Consider the following 18,037-nt stretch of genomic DNA (forward strand, 5'->3'; position numbering starts at 1 on the left):
CTTATATACACTACATGCACAAGCTAAGGGCAGCTGAGCAAATGTTTCTCACCTCTTTACCTCTAGTCCTCTATCAAGTTTACCAATGATCCACCCCAGGGAGTGCGTGCTGGCTTGAAAAGAACATTTGCAGGAATTTCACAGAACCAGTTGGAAGTCAGCAACCTGCCCACGTGGAAGCCTTTGCTGTACAGTGTGGCCTTTCTCCACACTGCTGTGCAGGTAGTGGTCATTTGCAAGGTCACTGATGAAGTATAAGAGCTTTATTTAGAGGAGCCAATGACAAAATGCTTAGCCCTTGGCACAGTTCAGACTAGAAGCAGAGCAAAATATTATAGGAATAGGAAACCTGACATAGCCCTACTTGATAATTCTTATTTTCTGAGATAAAGGTTATTTACTTTAAATCATATTGGATGCGCATTGGTTTGATTCTATACATAATTTGTTTTGTTACTTCTTTCTTTGAGGAACGACGCAAATTTGGACCACTGGGTTGGAACATACCTTATGAGTTCAATTCTGCTGATTTCACTGCAAGCGTCGAATTTGTTGAGAAACACTTGGATGATTGCGGTCCCAAGAAGGTGAGAATTCAGCAGTCTAACTTTATATATTTTCTTGTCACCTTAGCTCACTCATCATTATGTATTTTTTTCCCCCTCACAGGATGTGTCATGGGTAACCGTGCGGTACATGCTAGCTGAGGTGCAATATGGAGGAAGGGTTACAGATGACTATGACAAACGCCTGCTCAAGTGCTTTGCTCGTGTAATGACCCCATTTTTGTGTTTGTTCGTGTGTTATATCTCCTTGATTAACATTTATCAAATTTATTACAATACTTTTGTGTTTTTAATTGCAGGTGTGGTTCAGTAAAAAGATGTTTGACCCATCATTTTGCTTCTACACGGATTACAAAATTCCAGTGTGCAAGACAGTAGTGGAGTACATGGAATACATTGAGAGCTTGCCGACTGTAGATTCACCCCAAGCGTTGGGGCTGCATCCTAATGCTGATATCACGTAAGGAGACATCCTAAAACTATTTATGATGATAATGTGTTATAGTAAAATGTGTAATGTTATTACTAACATAGCATTTTTGCTTTCTGTTAAATGTTGACCAGGTATCAGACAAACACATCTGCTGAAGTACTAGACACAATCACAAATATTCAGCCCAAGGAAAGCGGAGGGGGATCAGGAGAGACTAGAGAGTCCATTGTTTACAGCATGGCAGAGGACATGTTGGAGAAACTGCCCCCTAATTATGTGCCACATGAGGTCTGTTTGTTTGACCATTAGTGTTTTAGTTACCAATTCTTGCACTGACTAAAATCTAAACTAAACTCTTTTATGGGTTAAGGTCAAAGACAGGCTATTGAAGATGGGAGCTCTGAGACCAATGAACATCTTCCTACGTCAGGAGGTGGATCGAATGCAAAGGATCATCCGTGTGGTGCGCACTAGCCTGACTGACTTGAAGCTAGCCATTGATGGCACTATCATAATGAGCGAGGTCAGATTGTTGCACTTAAAATACTAACCTCAATACATGTTTGCATTTTAATTCTAACATTTCCCACAGTTCATATTCACTGGATATTTGTATACTGAAACACTTTAAATGTAACATGTAAAAATGTATTCTATTCCTAAACTATGTTATGTTTAAACTATCTTTCAAATTAGGATTTTTTTTTAGGGGTTAAAGTGAAACTACTGATCTGTACTTGACTCTTAGAACCTCCGTGACGCCCTGGATAATATTTTCGATGCCCGTGTGCCAAATCTGTGGAGGAAAATCTCCTGGGAGTCATCCACACTGGGCTTTTGGTTCACTGAGCTTCTAGAGAGAAACAAACAGTTCCGCAGCTGGGTGTTTGATGGAAGACCCAAAACCTTTTGGATGACAGGCTTCTTCAACCCACAGGGTAGGTAACAGGTTTTTGTGGAGTAAGGCATTTTCATAGCTGCCTTTCACCAATAAATAGAACAACTAGACTGGTTGTATAAATGCTTGTCCTAAGTCATTGTAGTCTTCACTGTAGTTAATAGATTTACCGTGATTTATTGAGAAATGCTGAGTTTATTGGTGGTAAGATGTGCTAAAATTAGGAACTGTCGCCATAGGTAAGGTTGATTTGTATTCAGATCAATGTGTGCTCATGTCTTACCTGGGGGATGTTTACAGGGTTCCTGACAGCCATGAGACAAGAAGTAACCAGGGCAAACAAAGGCTGGGCTCTGGACACTGTCACCCTGCACAACAAAGTACTGAAGCAGGGAAAGGAGGAGATCACAGCCTCCCCTTCAGTGAGTCAAAAAGCATGAAATTACTAACAATACACCAATTAATAATAGTCAAACATAAATCTCATATTCAGTGTACATTAACATTTATGATAAACCAGGTTGGACATTTGCAAGTGCAACAGTATTGTCTGCACATACTGACTGATGTGAAACAAGTGAACAATTAATAGCTATTATTTTAGAAAACATTCATTGATCTGTCACTGATGACCTTCATCAACAGGAGGGAGTTTATGTATATGGTCTGTTCCTGGATGGTGCTGGCTGGGACAAGAAGAACACCTGTCTCACTGAGTCCTCACCCAAAGTGCTTTTCATACCTTTGCCTGTCATCCATATGTTTGCCGTCAATTCCACTGCACCGGTGGATCCTAAACTCTATGTCTGTCCTATCTACAAGAAACCAAGGCGCACAGACTTGAATTACATCACAGCTGTGGTGTTGCCCACCATCAAGTCACCAGACCACTGGATCTTGCGTGGAGTTGCCCTTCTCTGCGACATCACATAAAACATGACTGACATGTCTTTATCAATGTGTAATATTGATTAAAGGGAAAATAAATATATTTCTTTGTCAAGAGGTATACTTATTGTAAGTATTGATCGTTACTATTAAATTGCCATATAAAATTGAAGTATTACACGAAAAGAAAAAGTATGCTTTACCATTGAGAATGGATGGTCTATTAGCTGACAAATCATTCCAGTGGTATAAAGCAATGCTGAGTAATGGTCATTTTACCCTTTTATACAATTAATGTTCCAGGAATGAGTATATTTGCCAGCTGTGTGACCTCTCAATTGCTGAACTTAAATTACCTTTTAATGGAAAAACTTCTAGTGCTTCATTTAGAAAAGTCTGTAATCTGATGGTCAATATCAATACTTTTGAGTTCTTTTTCATCAGACTTAAAAGGCTTGATAAGGCTATTCTGCATATATTGTAAAGAAATTCTGATAGGCATGAGTGAGGGGTGAGCTCTCCCCAATCAAGTAAGCAGCTACACGTAAATTATTTGGGCATGATTTGGGTCACATGGTCATGAAAAACCTGGGGAAATCATGGAATTTTTGAGTAGCAATTACCAGGCCTGGATAATTTTTGAAAAAATAAATAAACCCTGAGGCTTTGGAGAAATCTGCTTCACAAATACCTGTGTAATAGAGTAGATGTGCTTCTCTTAAGATCGGCCGAGAAAACAAGTTATAGGATTAATAAAATTTGTTGGAGCAGATTATTTTAGTTACGTCATTTTAGGATATATGGTACTCTGCATATATGACGTCACATTCTGACCAGGATTGCTACTTGTACTTGAAGGAGATAAATTCAAACAAAGCCAGATAGAAAAAAAAACTATTTAATAATATCTGGCTTAACTTGGGCAAATATATGGCATTAATTGAGAGAGACCAGAAACCAGGACCTGCAAAATGTCCACTGTGAAGTAAATCGTTTGACACGTCGAACATGAGCCTGGTAGTGCTTGCTAGCCATGCTAAAGCAGCTAAGCACCAGGCTGCTGCGTGCGAATCACCGCAAATCCCGACCAACGTAATTCCCGCTTCTAGCTGCAGTGCTGCCCGCCACCAAACAAGGGACAGAGTCGGGTGCTGTTTCCAGAAACGAAGCTCCAACTGCAGAGGTACTGTGGCTTAAAGTGACTAATTCTACCACGGCGAAGATAGTTTTAGGTTGGATATTCGACAGCCATTGAATCAGGATCTAATGGCGTCTTCATACTCAGCTTCACCCAGTGTTAGCAGTGAGTGTATAATACTGTTAGGCCACATGCAAGCCCTCGCTCTTAACCACAAGGGAGCATAATTACCATATGAATTACATAAACCAATGTTATTTTCAATACCTAGAAATGCCATAAAAATATAATTGAAGATATCACTGTAATCAAACTATATCATCCCACAGCAACCTATTCATCTCCATGTCTGTTCTGTACACACAGGACTAACACAGCTGGATGTCTTTTCACAGTGTTGCCAAGGTCACAGCTACTGAAGTACAGGGCTGTCAAGTTTACCACCAACATGTTTTGTTGCCAACCATCCTGTCAGTGCTACTGGGTGTAGTGGAAGAAGGTAAGAGTAATCTATTGGATCTTGCTGGTTTTTATGAAATGACAGAGATGTTGATGCTGACCCTTATTTTATATACAGGATGAGAGTAGAGATGAAACCAGGAAGACAACCACCACACCACTCGGGCCCACACTCATTCAAGCTGTGAAAGGAAGGCAGGTAAGTCATACTGGGGAAAGGCCAACACAAAAGTTGTGGTTGTAGGAGCATTTGTTTTGGTCTGGGATGCTGGCGCTCTAGTGTGACATCTAGTGGAAGTGAATATATATACCCTTTAAAATCTGCAGCAGTCTCATCTCATGTTTGGATTTCAAATATCTACAAAAGAGGGGAAGAAGTCTATAACTTCTGTAGACTATATTCTATATTAAAAAACAAACCTTGTGTTGTCTGTCTAGTTTCCCTTTAGTTGCATCCAGGACTCACTAATATGGTTTCTAAAGATGAGTATTAGAGTTAGTTATGCATTTATTTAGTCAGTAAAGGTTACAATGAGTTACAGGGAGTGAATTTCAGTCAATGAAATGAAAGGAACATTAAGCCATTAACGTGTGCTGGTGCATGCCATGCACATGAGTGTAAGATAAGTAAGAAAGTGCTGTTTGAGTGATGTGTGTTTTCTCAAAGTAAACACTGGGCCAAAGACGAGCAACTGGCGCCAGCCATCAACTTCCCCCCACCCTCTGAGTGATCTGCAATTATGTCAAGAGGGGAAAATGGTGTCCCTTTGAAAAGTGTTCTTAATCAAACCCAATTAATTCCGCTCCTTTCCCTTATTATTTCCACCGTGGACCACGTCCCGCTAGTCAGCCTGTTAACTAGAGCCTGGGCCCCAGCGAAGGTCATGCTTGACCAAGCAAAATAACATAATAATGTGTGTAATTAATTACTAGTTCTGGGTGCGTCTCTTGCAGTTTCTGGATGTTGCTACATTAAGTCTTTCTGACAAAGGTGTGGTGAGAGAGGGTTATCACTAAATATAGCATAGTCGAGACACTTTTCATCTACACCCTTCCACTGATTTATTGTGCCTAACTACTCAAGCATATAACTGGTGTGAATATTTATCAACTGTTCTCCCTGTAAAATTAAAGTATAGCAATTAATAGCAGGGTAGACAGAGAAATAACTTTTTAAAGTTCACAATGTCCTATCCTTGACAATTCCATAGTGCAAAGGTGGTAAGTGGCCTACATATTATTTTGTAAACCTTTTTATAATTTTTATGTTCCCAAGAGTAAACTCAGCCAAGACTCTTCTGTTCTTGTCTCAAAGGCAAACACATAAGCACTTGCTCAAACACTAGTATTATTCTTACAGACAAGTCTAAAGCAGATTTAGTGCACAGTATAGAAAGTGGTTGAAATGCATTCATACTATATTATTTTCTCAACATGTCTGGAAGGGTTTGAACAGCAGTAGTCCATTTTACATGAAAAAAACTAGGGCTGTTTTTATTTTTGTCCTATTTAAATGGTTTATTCTAAAAGGTTATAACCCAACTCATCAGTTTACTGCTTATAGAGTGCTGCCTCAGCAAACAGTTGTCTTTGGTATTTGGGACACTGTAAACTGAGGTATTTACCACACTAAGAAAAAATAACAGACCATACAAATAATATTTCAATTTCTGCCAAAGCTGCTAAGCTTCTAAAATAAGCTTCTTCACACATAAGGGTTATTCATTTTCACTTCTTCCCTTTAGAGAAGTTGTGTACACCATTGGTCCTTTGTAATCTAGTGACCCTATACCAACTTCCAAATATATTTTACTATAGATAATAAAATAGATTTGGAGATAGATAGAAGTTGTGAGGCATTTGAACAACACATCTTGATGATGTCAACTTAAAACAAAACACTGACTAAGTCACAAAAAATGGTGGATATTAAGTTTAGGTTGTCTAAGTGCTCAGATGCAAAATAGATCACTATTCAGACCTCCATCCCCCCAAAAATTGGAGCAGTTAAGCCACACAGGCTACTGGAGGGCAATTAGAGTTTGAGCCCTTATGGCCTCTGCAGCCTAGCAGGCGGGGCCTCCTGACACCCCTGGTTGGGCCTGATGGAGTGGAGCTTCATCTGCCTAACGGCCTGGCAAAGCTCCACAGGCCTGGACGAACACAACAGGCCTCCATCAGGCCAGCTTGCTCTGTCACAGCTTACATGGCCTATTGTACGCCAGCGCTCATTAACGGCAGTAAGTCATGTTGGTGGCTCACTAATGGATGTGTGGAAAGAAAAACAAAATCCACAGCCAAAGTGCTTCTACAGAAGTGCTACTGTAACTTTATTCTGTGTTTTGCACATGGAAAATTAATGTCACAATTTAAAAACTTGAAAGAACTAGAAATTAGTATATAATTATATTGAAAACTGATGAAAAAGATAATAAACATCCACATACATTTATAAATGTTTCTCCTAGTAAAAAGATATGTTCCTTTTTATTTCTTTGGCCTTTTAGTCCACTGTTATCAACAGGGATTAAAAACAAAATAAACAACAAAACCTATAAAACGGACAGTGTGGATGCTGCCATTTCTAAAGGCCATGATTTAGAGATAATTGATGATCATTTGAAGTGATGTTGATGATAAGTCGTCCTTACACTTCATAATGGTGTCCACTGAGGACTTTCCGTGGCAGGTGTGTGCCTCAAAGCGTTGGTAAGATGCTTTGCAAGTTACTATTCTCTTGAGCTACAGAAGAAATCACAATTAAAAAGATTTACTTTGTTAGCACAGCACCCTTCTGCATCAATTTAATGCACACACACCAAATGCACATGCAGTATAAAAAGACACACCCAGTATAACCATGACCTTATGTCTCTGAGCAAGGTCAGTGCAACGTCATCTCCTTCTAGTTGTGGTCCAACTGTTGCATTAAACTGTGCTATTCCCAAGAGGTAAGAGAGGCTGCTTGCACCCATTAACTTTCTCTGTTTATATTCACCTGACTCACTGAAGATGAATAGGGTGCACAATATACAACACAGATATGTCGCGCTGTACCTGTAACTTAGAAATAATATAAATGGACAAATTTAAGAGGAGTTAATCAGGTCTTGAAATGGGGTTTTCAGGGGCATCTGAGGGCATTCTGTCTATGGCTGAGAGGTTAATCGCTTTAAAAGCAGTAATTAGGTGTTAAGAGGTTAGTTTGTCTGTTTAAATTAGCCTCCAAGCCTGATCACACTCTGTGACTTCTGATAACCCCCCACACACCTACCCCACCAGGACTCCATGCTCACCAAAAGGCCATTTTAATGATTTAAATAAAAAAAACTCACATTGCCTTTAAACCCAAAACAAAGTTAAATTGAGGTGGGAAAATGGTTTTAAAATACAAATTTTTGCGCACTTTATAGCAACTGAAAATACAGTAAAAAAAAATGTACATGCCATCCAGTTAAATGAACAAAGAGAAAATCCAACCAAATAGACATGTAAAGAGAGAAACCATATTCATACTAAAACTGCCTAGTTCTCAATGACTAGATACCAGCAAACACCCTCAAAACGCAGTGCAGTGGTTATTACTGTAAACCTCGTGTTAACACTTCATGGGAGTAGGAAACCTTATACCCTGGAGACTGTAGACAGAGTTAGGGTAAGTATTGTGTATATTTCCACCAAAAAGGTCAGAACACCACTCAATTAAGACAGTAAACTTGTATAAATTTGTTGAAATTTGTCACCAATTAATCACTCAAATTGCAAAAACATTGCTACTTCTGACCACATGGCTCTACAAAGCCTCTCATACACTATACCGTATTTCAGATTGTCAATAATGTCTCAAATTCCTCTATTTAAAGTGTCAAAACATTCATGTTGAAGATTTTCTCTCACTCAAACAAAATAGTCTATTCCCCAACAATTTGAGCTAATCCAAAATTAAATGACCCCAGAGATTTGATAATTTATCCTTGGGGGTAAAACACAGTTCATTCAAAATGAATTGAATTTTAATGAATTTCAAAAAAATCACAAGAAGTTAATTTTGAAAGTTGCTTATTAGCATCAGTCAAAAAGATAGCAGACTTCAAACTCCTTTGGTGTCATGTATCCTCTTCATTGGTACATGAAACAAACAGTGGAAAAGCAGTTTGTAAACATTCATGGGAGCAGCTCAAAAATCCGTTCACAGTGCCCCATGAGATCACATGTGCTGCCAGGTTTTATCCATCGACTGAATGTGCTCTTTGGCCTTCATCCTGAGTGCTGCAATGCTAGAACTCCTGTCGTCCTCCATTGGGTATTTATCATTGAAGCTGGGAGGGCACTGGTAGGGAGGTGGGCCCATGGGCTGCATACCTTGGACCATGGCAGGCGGGGTGTTGAGGAAGCTGTGGCTTGGATATGCAGGCTGCAGGCCCTGCGGTGAGCCCATGAACCCAGGGATGGTATGCATAGACGTGGCACTGGAGATGGGTGAGGTCAGCCAGGGATCTAGGGGCATTGGGTTAGCCACTGGACTGGCATTGAGAGGCATTGGGGGGCGACTGAAGGATAACATGGGCGAATCGTGGAGCTTCATGGTGCTAGTGTCCATCTTTTCTTGACGTCTCCACTTGGCTCTTCGGTTCTGGAACCACACCTGAACATAGAGAATATAAAAAGATGAGATGGTGAAGTGAGGTGCAGGCACTGAGGCACAATGGCAAGAATAAAGCTATAAAAAAATTACAAAAAAAATGGAATGGATTGTGCTGTCCTCCACAGTGTACTTTCTGATACTACCATTAGGTGGTGCAGAAGTTGGAAACATTCAGATTTATTTTGATGTCCAAATTAATTTCCATTTAAAACTATTTTCATCTTTTTATGCATCCCTAATATATATGGCTGATCCAGTTCTTATTCAGAGGTAGTATGTGTAGTGACAATGGATTTGGAGGTTGCAGCAGTGGTTTGATGATAGGTCTTTGCAGCAAAGGGCAAAACAAAAAATAATGTATCTTGTAATTAAACGTGTTATGTTGGAGGTTAAGATATCGCCCAGTCTTTACCTGAACTCGAACCTCAGGCAAGTTGACTTTCATTGCCAACTCTTCACGGCTGTAGACGTCTGGGTAATGGGACTTCTCGAAGGCTCGCTCCAGCTCATGAAGCTGATAGGTGGTGAAGGTGGTACGGTTTCTTCTATGTTTCTTTTTAGTGTGCTCTTCCTCTATCATGGTGTCTGGAGACCCCTCAGCAACCTCCACTTCCTTCTGCAGGTCACTCATTTCTCCATCACACTTGTCACCGGAGAAAAGGTCAGATTCTTAAATAAAGGAGAGAGTACATATTGTAAGTTTTAATTTTTGTTTAGATGTCTTTCATTAAATGACCAAAACAGGTATCATTAACCATTTGTATTTTTTTCATATTAGGGATTCATATCTATAACACTTATCAGAATTAATGTAACATTTTTAAACAAACAACTGGTGTGCAACTGGTATCAAGCCAGTAAGCAGTCCTTAAATTTGCAAACACTAGCATCTTGACAAATTTTATAATGGCTGAGTAAAGCCAAGCATATGAGGACACAGCAAGGTGGAGCTGAGGGAGCAATTGAGGATCTCAGAGAAGTAGGAGTACTATATATGTAAAGCCACAAAGGCAAACCTCTCAGTACATCAGTTTAGGGACAGTTTTGTACATTACCCCACCAACAACTTAAAACTGAAGATTTATAACATTAATGAATAATTGGGAATTGATACCTCAAAGCCACTTTTTTTTTCTCCAAAACAACTTGGTTAGTATTTATTCATAATTCAAATGTTTTGACAGCTCAAGTTAATAGTCAAAATTGCAATAGTGCAAAAAAAAACCCAACAGTAACCTTACTGTAAGGTGTATATATATATGACATGCAAATGTCAGCTACAGCCCTGTTTGTTTTCTGTGCGTCTGGTGACTTGGCACCATATTTTCGTTGCTGATCAAATAGAGTTGGTAGCGTAGGCTCCCGCTGTTTCTGTCTAGCTCCTGGTCGACTTTTCTCAGCTTTAATCTTGGACTATAAGAGAAATAAAACACTTTTCAGACACAAATAATTTTGTTTTCCTGTTAAATAACACTGTCTATTAACGTTACAGACAGGCAGGACTGATAACGTTTGCTGCCTAGCTCCCACATTGACTGTAGTCGTTTTATTATTAGCCATAGCCGCTATCTTAATGATAACTTAACAGACGGCTAATGTGGCTATCAGCTAATTGCTAATATTTAAACGGCTAGCATTAACGTGTGCTGCCAGCCAGGTAAAATAATAATGCAAAATAATTCCAAACGGCACTTTTGCTTTTTTCAATTTCAACTAAAACAGGTTGCGATGGTCCTTCAGCTGCAGCACTTGCCATGTTAATTTAGTTTTATGCTGGCAACACCAGCCAGCTTGGTGTTGTGAACGTCAACTAGCGTTCATGTGTTCAGCTGTGAGTGAGAGGATGGGCTGTGTGCCTGCCTTTCTGCAGTGGTGCTGTATGAAGTTGTGTGTCAACTGGAGGTGAAGACGGCATTGTGCGTATCGATACTGTTGCAAATGAGTACATAATCCGATACTAATACTTTTAGTATCGATTAGTAGTATCGTTTTTTTTGACAACCCTCATTACTTGTAATAAAAATTTGCTTATTACCTTTTATTTGTTTCTTTGAAATCAAATAAATGAGGAATGAATTTGTACTTGATCTACTATATATTGTCTTTTATCAAGTTTTAAGCCAAAAACATGTTACCAAAAGAAAACATCTTTATTTATGTGTGATTGATCATTTCATTTTAATATATAGTCTGATCAAAAAGTGAAATCTTCCCATCATGATAAAACAGCTTAATGACTGATGAACTTCTATATTGCTGAGGGTTTGTGAACCCCAGGGGTTTGGGGAGTCCAAATGACATCAAGTCTTTCACTGAATTCTTCCCTTGCAGTAATCCCATAGTAACAGATGCTACCAGTTAAAGCTCCGAGTGCCCGCCTCCTCTAATCTAACAAGGGATTTTAGTTGGCTTCTGCACATGCCTAGTACAGTCATAGTCCAGATTGTGTCTTCCAAGAAATTGATGTACAGCAAGTGAGCCATGTGTGTGATGCCTCTGAGCTCGTTAATCATACCAAATCACTTAAGGCAGTTTGGTCAGCAGATCATTGGTTTGAAATAAGGATGCCAAGTAGCAAAAGCTTTGTTTTCAAAGTAGGTTGTTGTGCTATTAAGATTGTTCTGAAGCTCCAGTTTATTATCTCTGTAGCATACTACAGAGATAACCATATGCAAAGGCCATAAAGTAAATCCAGGCAATAAATAAAGGTATGTAGCCTGCAGTATCAGTCATGTCTTATCATATATCATATATACATACTAAAAGTGTGATGGTATAAAGTAAAAGAATCAATCTTTCCCATTGACTTCATTTAAAAGATAATACTACTTAAATCTTGCTCCTTAAATGGTTTTAATTTTTTACGACAGAAAAAGTACCAAAGGTTTCATGGAAATACAAATTACTCCTGTCCTATACACTAATTCACTTCTGCACTGTTGATGTGTTCCTGCTCTTCCATCAGACAGAAATGCTCAGTCCTAGCTCACGCACTGGCTTATGTCTGTTGTGTTTATGCTCTTGTGGTTATTTTACTAATTAAGTGTTTCTGTTTTCAGCTATTAAGCATGATCATTTGCACTGCAGGCATATATTCACACAGTTATATCCTATATATAGAGATAATTAGTTTGTCTCTTGGTAGCTAAAAATCTGCAGTTTCCAGGCGCCACAGGATGTAAATGAAATCTTTCTAATTTGAATGAGTAACAGAAGGCCACATTCAGGCATGGTTACCCAAAAACAATAGAGTGGAAATTGCTTATTGATTATAGGTGTCCATAATTCTACAGCACTGTTGTGTTTGTAGCTTTTTGCCAGGTCAGTATAGTAGTAATTTTTAAAATACCTTAGAGCTTGATCGGTTTCATAAATCATTTGAAAGAATATAACAATGTTATATTTGATAACTTAAGCATACGGCAGGTGAATATCATGTTTACAACAGGATTTAATAAGAATTTTAGGATATAAGTAGTTGTAAAACAAAGGCGATTGAACATCCCTCATCACACCCAAATTTAGCAGATTTGCAGTCAGTCGTTATGGCTAGCAACAGGCTGATTTCACTGGCTTTTTTTTCAGCCAGACCCACCAGTGCCTCCATACTTGCGTCAGCCAAGAACACTATTTTACATTTCAGTATCCCAAAATTACCAAATACAACACGTAAGGCGGCCTGAATGGACCTTTCTCACAATGAACAAAGCAAGAAGAGGGCCGGTGTAACTAATTACATTAATCTAGGCTCACTCCCATACAGGTGTGTCAGTAAGTAACAATACCTGGGCCCTGGCACTAAAGCACCTGAATGGAATCTAACTGTTTTTCATATTAGTAGCTTCACGTGTGTTTGAAAAGTTGGATAAAAAAAAAAAAGAGAAAAACCTGTTACAAGGAAATGTATGTAAAATGATGAACACATTTAATGGTAACAAGTAATAAACATTGCAACTTGTTTTTTTTTTCTGTGTAAACTTCATATAGAATAAATCTAATTTCAAAACAGCAGACACAGAATCTACATGTTTGTTATTAAGCCATCCTTCTTTGGCTGCCGTTTATATTTCTGTTGTTATATAGCACTGCAAATGTGAGTGTATAGTGACATAAAATTATATTTTCTGAGAGTTATTTAATCTTTAGAGGGAGGCACACAAATATACAGTACCAGTCAAATGTTTGGACACATTTCTTTATGTGAATGGGAAAGTGCGTCCAAACTTTTCTACTCAGCGTGTTTGGACAAAAAGTAAAAGTTACATTTATATAAATCACATTGCTGTAATTTTAGACAACCAAATAACTCATCATTACAGTCTTTGCTAAAAGGTGACATTGAACGTCTTTATGGAAGAGCACTGGTCCAATACATTGCGCAAACTGTGTGGGAGTATTGCGTACGAGACTGGGACAAACTTAGTACAGCTCTAATTCCACGTGTTGCATGGGTAAAGACAAAATCCCCTGAACTCATTATGATACTGAAGAAATGTTTCAGAGAGTTTTTGTGCCTGACTCTTCTTTTCTTAAAAGACTCACCATGGTAGGAAGAGTGTTGGGAGCTGTCACCCAGTTCTGGAAGGTGCCCATAGGGGTCTGATGGAACCTGCTTTTCAGGGTGCTGTGGGTTTTCTTCATTGGCTTTATGGCTGTCATCATCTCCTACCGAATGGAGTAAAGGGTCCTGGTCTTTAGTGAACCCTAGTATGACATCAATACTGTGGACCCTGCCTCCACTGCTTGAACCGGCACCTTTTGCCATATCATAGTTGTCTAGGCAACTATCGTCCACAATTCCCAGGGTATCCATTGACAAATGCATCCGATCCTTTAGAGACACTTTCTCTCTTCCTTGTCAGAAAAAAATCAAACTGCTACCAAGTGAGAAAAGACAAAGCAGCTGTTGCACAGAGCTCTTCTGTCTCACATGCAATGGAGCAGCTTTGTGTGAAGCGTGAGGGCTGTATCCTTCGAGGTTAACTTCCGTGGGGTTCAATGTATTATCTCCACAAAAGCAGAACAAGCTCACATCTTCGTCTGCAAAAAAAAAAAGAAAAAAAGTCAAATCAGCATAAATAGAACAGGGCTGTGCACTTAGATATAAAAAGTAAGTTAATGGCTTGTCAGTAGTCTTGACTGTTTTTACATGAGTTGTAGTGGAAATTAAACATGTTAACATTCATGACTAAGTTTATTTGTTTAAAGATAAATTACTTTAAATAGTCTGTGTGAATATCTTCTAGAAATTTCTTTTTTTTTCTACAGCAAGAAACTTTACCAAGGAATGCTATGTTAGCATAATTTCCATTATGACTGATAATCAGAATCATAAACAGTTATGTATTGTTGACTACATACAGGGGACACAGGGGACAAGCAGCTATCAGATAAAATAAATAGGAGGAATTCATAAGTGAAACAGTTAGGAAATCTTTGCTCTTTACACTGACACATTTTGGGTCTATGAATATGTTTAGTTTATAGTGCTTTGAAAAAATAATCAAATTATCTTTCAACTGTTTTACTAACTGTTTCCCATCAGTTTTTACTTATACCTTTTGAACGTCAGCATGTATGAAGGTATGCAGTTTATTTTGTTTAAAATAAATCAAAGACATCTGAGACTGTCTTGAGAGTCACTAAAAGGCAAGCTGCACTTTGAAAATATTTTCTTTTAGATGCCCATTTAATACAAATGGGCATCATGGAAACTCATATATCCATAAATGTCATAATTAACAGAATACAAAAGGAAGTACGCAAAGTAATCTTACCTTCCTTCAGGTTCCTACCACAGATTATGCTACGCACATGGTGTCTCTGTAGTCCATAAGTAGACGAATGACACTAACAACATCTACTGTAGGCACTTGCTACTCCCAGTTAAGTCCTTGAAATCCCCTGCACACAAGTGAGCAAAGGACCTACTGTTGGAGTCCTGTGCAACAAGCACATGTAATGTTGTTCTCTCCTGACAAAACTCTCCTTAACCACACAAGACACCAAAGCTTTCAGGAGAATGGTAGTAAAACCAAAGGGTTTAAGAGGTTTATTAATTGGAATCCTTCCCCTTTAAGAATGACTGACAGTTGTTTTCTGGTCAAGTAATTGCTCCAAATGTGTCCTGAATTCAGACCACAGAGGGAGGCCATTGCTAATGAAGCCTCGACAAAACTTTCTTTCAAAAAATCTATTGTCTGAAAGATAATGGCTCGTACTTTTCGCTAATCCCTTCATTATAGACAATGTAAGGGAGAAAAGACACAGAGATGGACTTTTAATTTGAATGGCTACACACTGTAAAGACTTGTATTCATAAAATAGTTTAATTCAAGTAGGCACCTAATTCTTTATGAGCACTGGTGCTTTTGGAATGACAGAGTTTAATAATAAAATGAAATAAAACAAAGAAATGAATCACTTGTGGTTTAAAGTAGATTTGATCACATTGCATTGTTCAGTGGGAGAAAAGAATAAGCAATGTTATTATCGTTCCCTATTTAGGAGTTTTGTCTAATTAAACCGAGTTATGATACATAGTACAGAACTAATAAGATGCACTGTACAAAATTAATGGACATTTTATGCTGCATTTTCATGTTTATATCAGGAGAACTAACAAGAGGCAAACAAGCAGTGAGTTAAGATACAGATCTAGGCAAGCAAAGTAATAGGGGACAATCTTTTGTTTAACCTAATTAATTCAAACATGAGCAATTAGTGGACAAAACTAGTGTTGAGCCCAGTCCTTATCACCTCTTTAAAATGTTTCAATTGCAACTGTGACTCAAAATCATGTTGTTTACATGTGCCAAATAAATAAATAAACAAACAATATGGCCTCTTAGACTAATAAACTTGTTGGACTGCCTCTGATAGCTCAAAGTGGAATCTGGTTGGGGGCATCTGGGGTGTTTCATCGTGCAACCTGCAAGTTTCTCCCTTGCCAGTTGGCAGAACCAAAGCTGTGGCAGCTACAGTAGGTGTTGCAGAGATCAATCCCATCCTTAATGAGCCTAAAGACTTCACTAGAGATTTCCTCTGACCTCACTCCTCCTATCTGAAGATATATTTAGGAGCTCTTTGCATGCCATACACAAAATGCAACATGGAAAAGTGGTACAGAAAGTGATTTTTCTGACAGTATGTTGTGTGTTTTTAACATGAGAAAACACTTGTTTCAGAAATCCATATTGTCTTAGAGGAAATTGAGTTTGAATTTCAAATTGTGTTAAGTCTTAACCATCAGCCAAGCCATATTAAGAACATGCTGACTTTTTATATTATTTGTTGTATGTTATTATTTGATACTCATATCCTTTTGAGATTTGTCTCCCCAAATTCAGACAAATAGTTTAGATTGTTAAACACAGAATTTAGCTTTAATGTTTTCAGGGATTTATTACAGTGTTGGACTCCCAGACTGCTTTGCAGGGAGAAGGACACCATTGTTTTCCTTTGTATACTCCTTCATGCATTGCACATGGATTATTTTTACAAGGCTGAAAACTTATTGTAAAAAATCACAAAGACCAAAAGTACAAAAGTCTAAACTGATTACTAGCAGTCAGTGAACGTTTTGTACATTGCGAGCATTTTGCAGAATAGTGGGCGGTAAAAGATTGATAACATTTTTTTGAAATACCTTTCGCTACATGTCATACACTCAAGAGGGTCTTCCATTGTCTTCAAGGAGTGAGGGAGATACACAAACTTCACACTTGTCTTAGGATTGGCAAATGTCTAAGCAGCTGAAAAATTTTAAACGCCAACAAGTTTAAAGCCAAATGGCAACATGAGACTGTGTTGTCAATGCTTTCTATGAGCAAAATGGCTCTAGGCTAAGTAGCTTTAGCTGTACACCTTTTCTTGGTTGTCAAGGTTGTTTTCCAAGAAAGCACAGACCACAAAGCCCATTACTTTTGCCTGTAAGCAACAAGCTTTGCTACTAGAAGAAGGAAATAAAGAACTTAAAGATACCTCTGTGGCAGGGATTTGTCATGAAGTAGGTTGCTGACAACAACAAAGAAAGTCAAGCCTGTGAGGTGTTTTACAGAGCTATCTTTCTCCAACTTTCAATGTATATATTTATGCAGTTTTTAGATAACTGGTAGTTTTAGTACTCTTTTGTGTTCTTTCATGCCAAATATGTTGCACCATGATTTCAAAATGTTCTTCTAGAAAGGCAAAACATTGACAAGAACATTAATTGCCTTAGTAAGATGATACTACGAGAGAGCCAATGGACTTAGTGGATGATAATTTGTCTCATCAATTAGTGCTGGAAGTGAGAAGATTCATAGTGAGTGGCTCAGTATATCCAGTTGTCAAGAGAGAGAGAGGGAGAAAGAAGGAGATATGTCTGTGTGTGTGTATATATATATTTATATGTATATTTTTATATTTTTTTATATATATATATATTATCATCAACAGCACATGATCAAAAAACGGTTTTAGGTATCACATTCATTTTATATACCAGCAGTGAATATTAATTATCAGTAGGTAATAATTTGTATTAAAAGATCAGTGGGTGTTTTAAGTTGACTCATATGTTTGTGCTGCATTAAACCACTAGTGTACTACAGTCGTTCAACATTAATAATGGCTCACTTCCATTTAAGTGTTTTAGTGCTCAAGGTTGTACAATGCGTGCAGGGCCTTGGAATGACACACCTATATGAAATTCAGCCTATAATGATTTGTCAATAATTATATCTACTTGACAGGTTAAGACGTCAGCTCTTGAACTTGAGTTTTTGGAAATGCTATGTCACTAACAACAGATAATGTTGAACAAATTCTCAGATCTAATGCAAATACTTCTGACATCCTTTATTGTTTTGCCCACATCATTAATGGCAAATATCCATATCAGACTTTGCTAGATGCTTCTAATACCACCCAAGACGTAGACAAGGGAAATTGATAATCATTTTATCACATTAATATATTAAAGCTGTCCCTCTTTGTTTGTTTCCCCATTATCCTAATTGAGTACAAA

General features: G+C 38.1%; 2 protein-coding genes across 2 annotated transcripts in view; one reads left to right on the top strand and one right to left on the bottom strand.

Moving 5' to 3' along the window:
* Positions 1 to 2,830, top strand: part of dnah8 (dynein axonemal heavy chain 8) — a 34,926-nt gene extending 32,096 nt beyond the window's left edge. The window contains exons 84-92 of the mRNA XM_022758242.1: positions 67 to 222; positions 471 to 587; positions 670 to 771; positions 866 to 1,026; positions 1,131 to 1,287; positions 1,370 to 1,522; positions 1,748 to 1,937; positions 2,198 to 2,319; positions 2,543 to 2,830. Of these exons, the coding sequence (XP_022613963.1) occupies positions 67 to 222; positions 471 to 587; positions 670 to 771; positions 866 to 1,026; positions 1,131 to 1,287; positions 1,370 to 1,522; positions 1,748 to 1,937; positions 2,198 to 2,319; positions 2,543 to 2,830 (1,446 nt within the window). The remainder of the gene's footprint in view (positions 1 to 66; positions 223 to 470; positions 588 to 669; positions 772 to 865; positions 1,027 to 1,130; positions 1,288 to 1,369; positions 1,523 to 1,747; positions 1,938 to 2,197; positions 2,320 to 2,542) is intronic.
* Positions 2,831 to 8,554: 5,724 nt separating this feature from the next.
* On the bottom strand, positions 8,555 to 14,852 carry LOC111231121 (retinal homeobox protein Rx2-like). Its single transcript, XM_022758122.1, has 4 exons — positions 14,805 to 14,852; positions 13,570 to 14,067; positions 9,440 to 9,696; positions 8,555 to 9,027 (listed from the first exon to the last, which is right to left on the bottom strand). The coding sequence occupies exons 2-4, from the start codon at positions 13,850 to 13,852 to the stop codon at positions 8,590 to 8,592; spliced, it is 978 nt and encodes a 325-aa protein (XP_022613843.1). The 5' UTR covers positions 13,853 to 14,067; positions 14,805 to 14,852; the 3' UTR covers positions 8,555 to 8,589.
* Between the last annotated feature and the right edge of the window lie 3,185 nt (positions 14,853 to 18,037).

Source organism: Seriola dumerili, unplaced genomic scaffold, assembly GCF_002260705.1.
Source record: "Seriola dumerili isolate Sdu_G_001 unplaced genomic scaffold, Sdu_1.0 BDQW01000291.1, whole genome shotgun sequence".
Classification (NCBI taxonomy): Eukaryota; Metazoa; Chordata; class Actinopteri; order Carangiformes; family Carangidae; genus Seriola; species Seriola dumerili.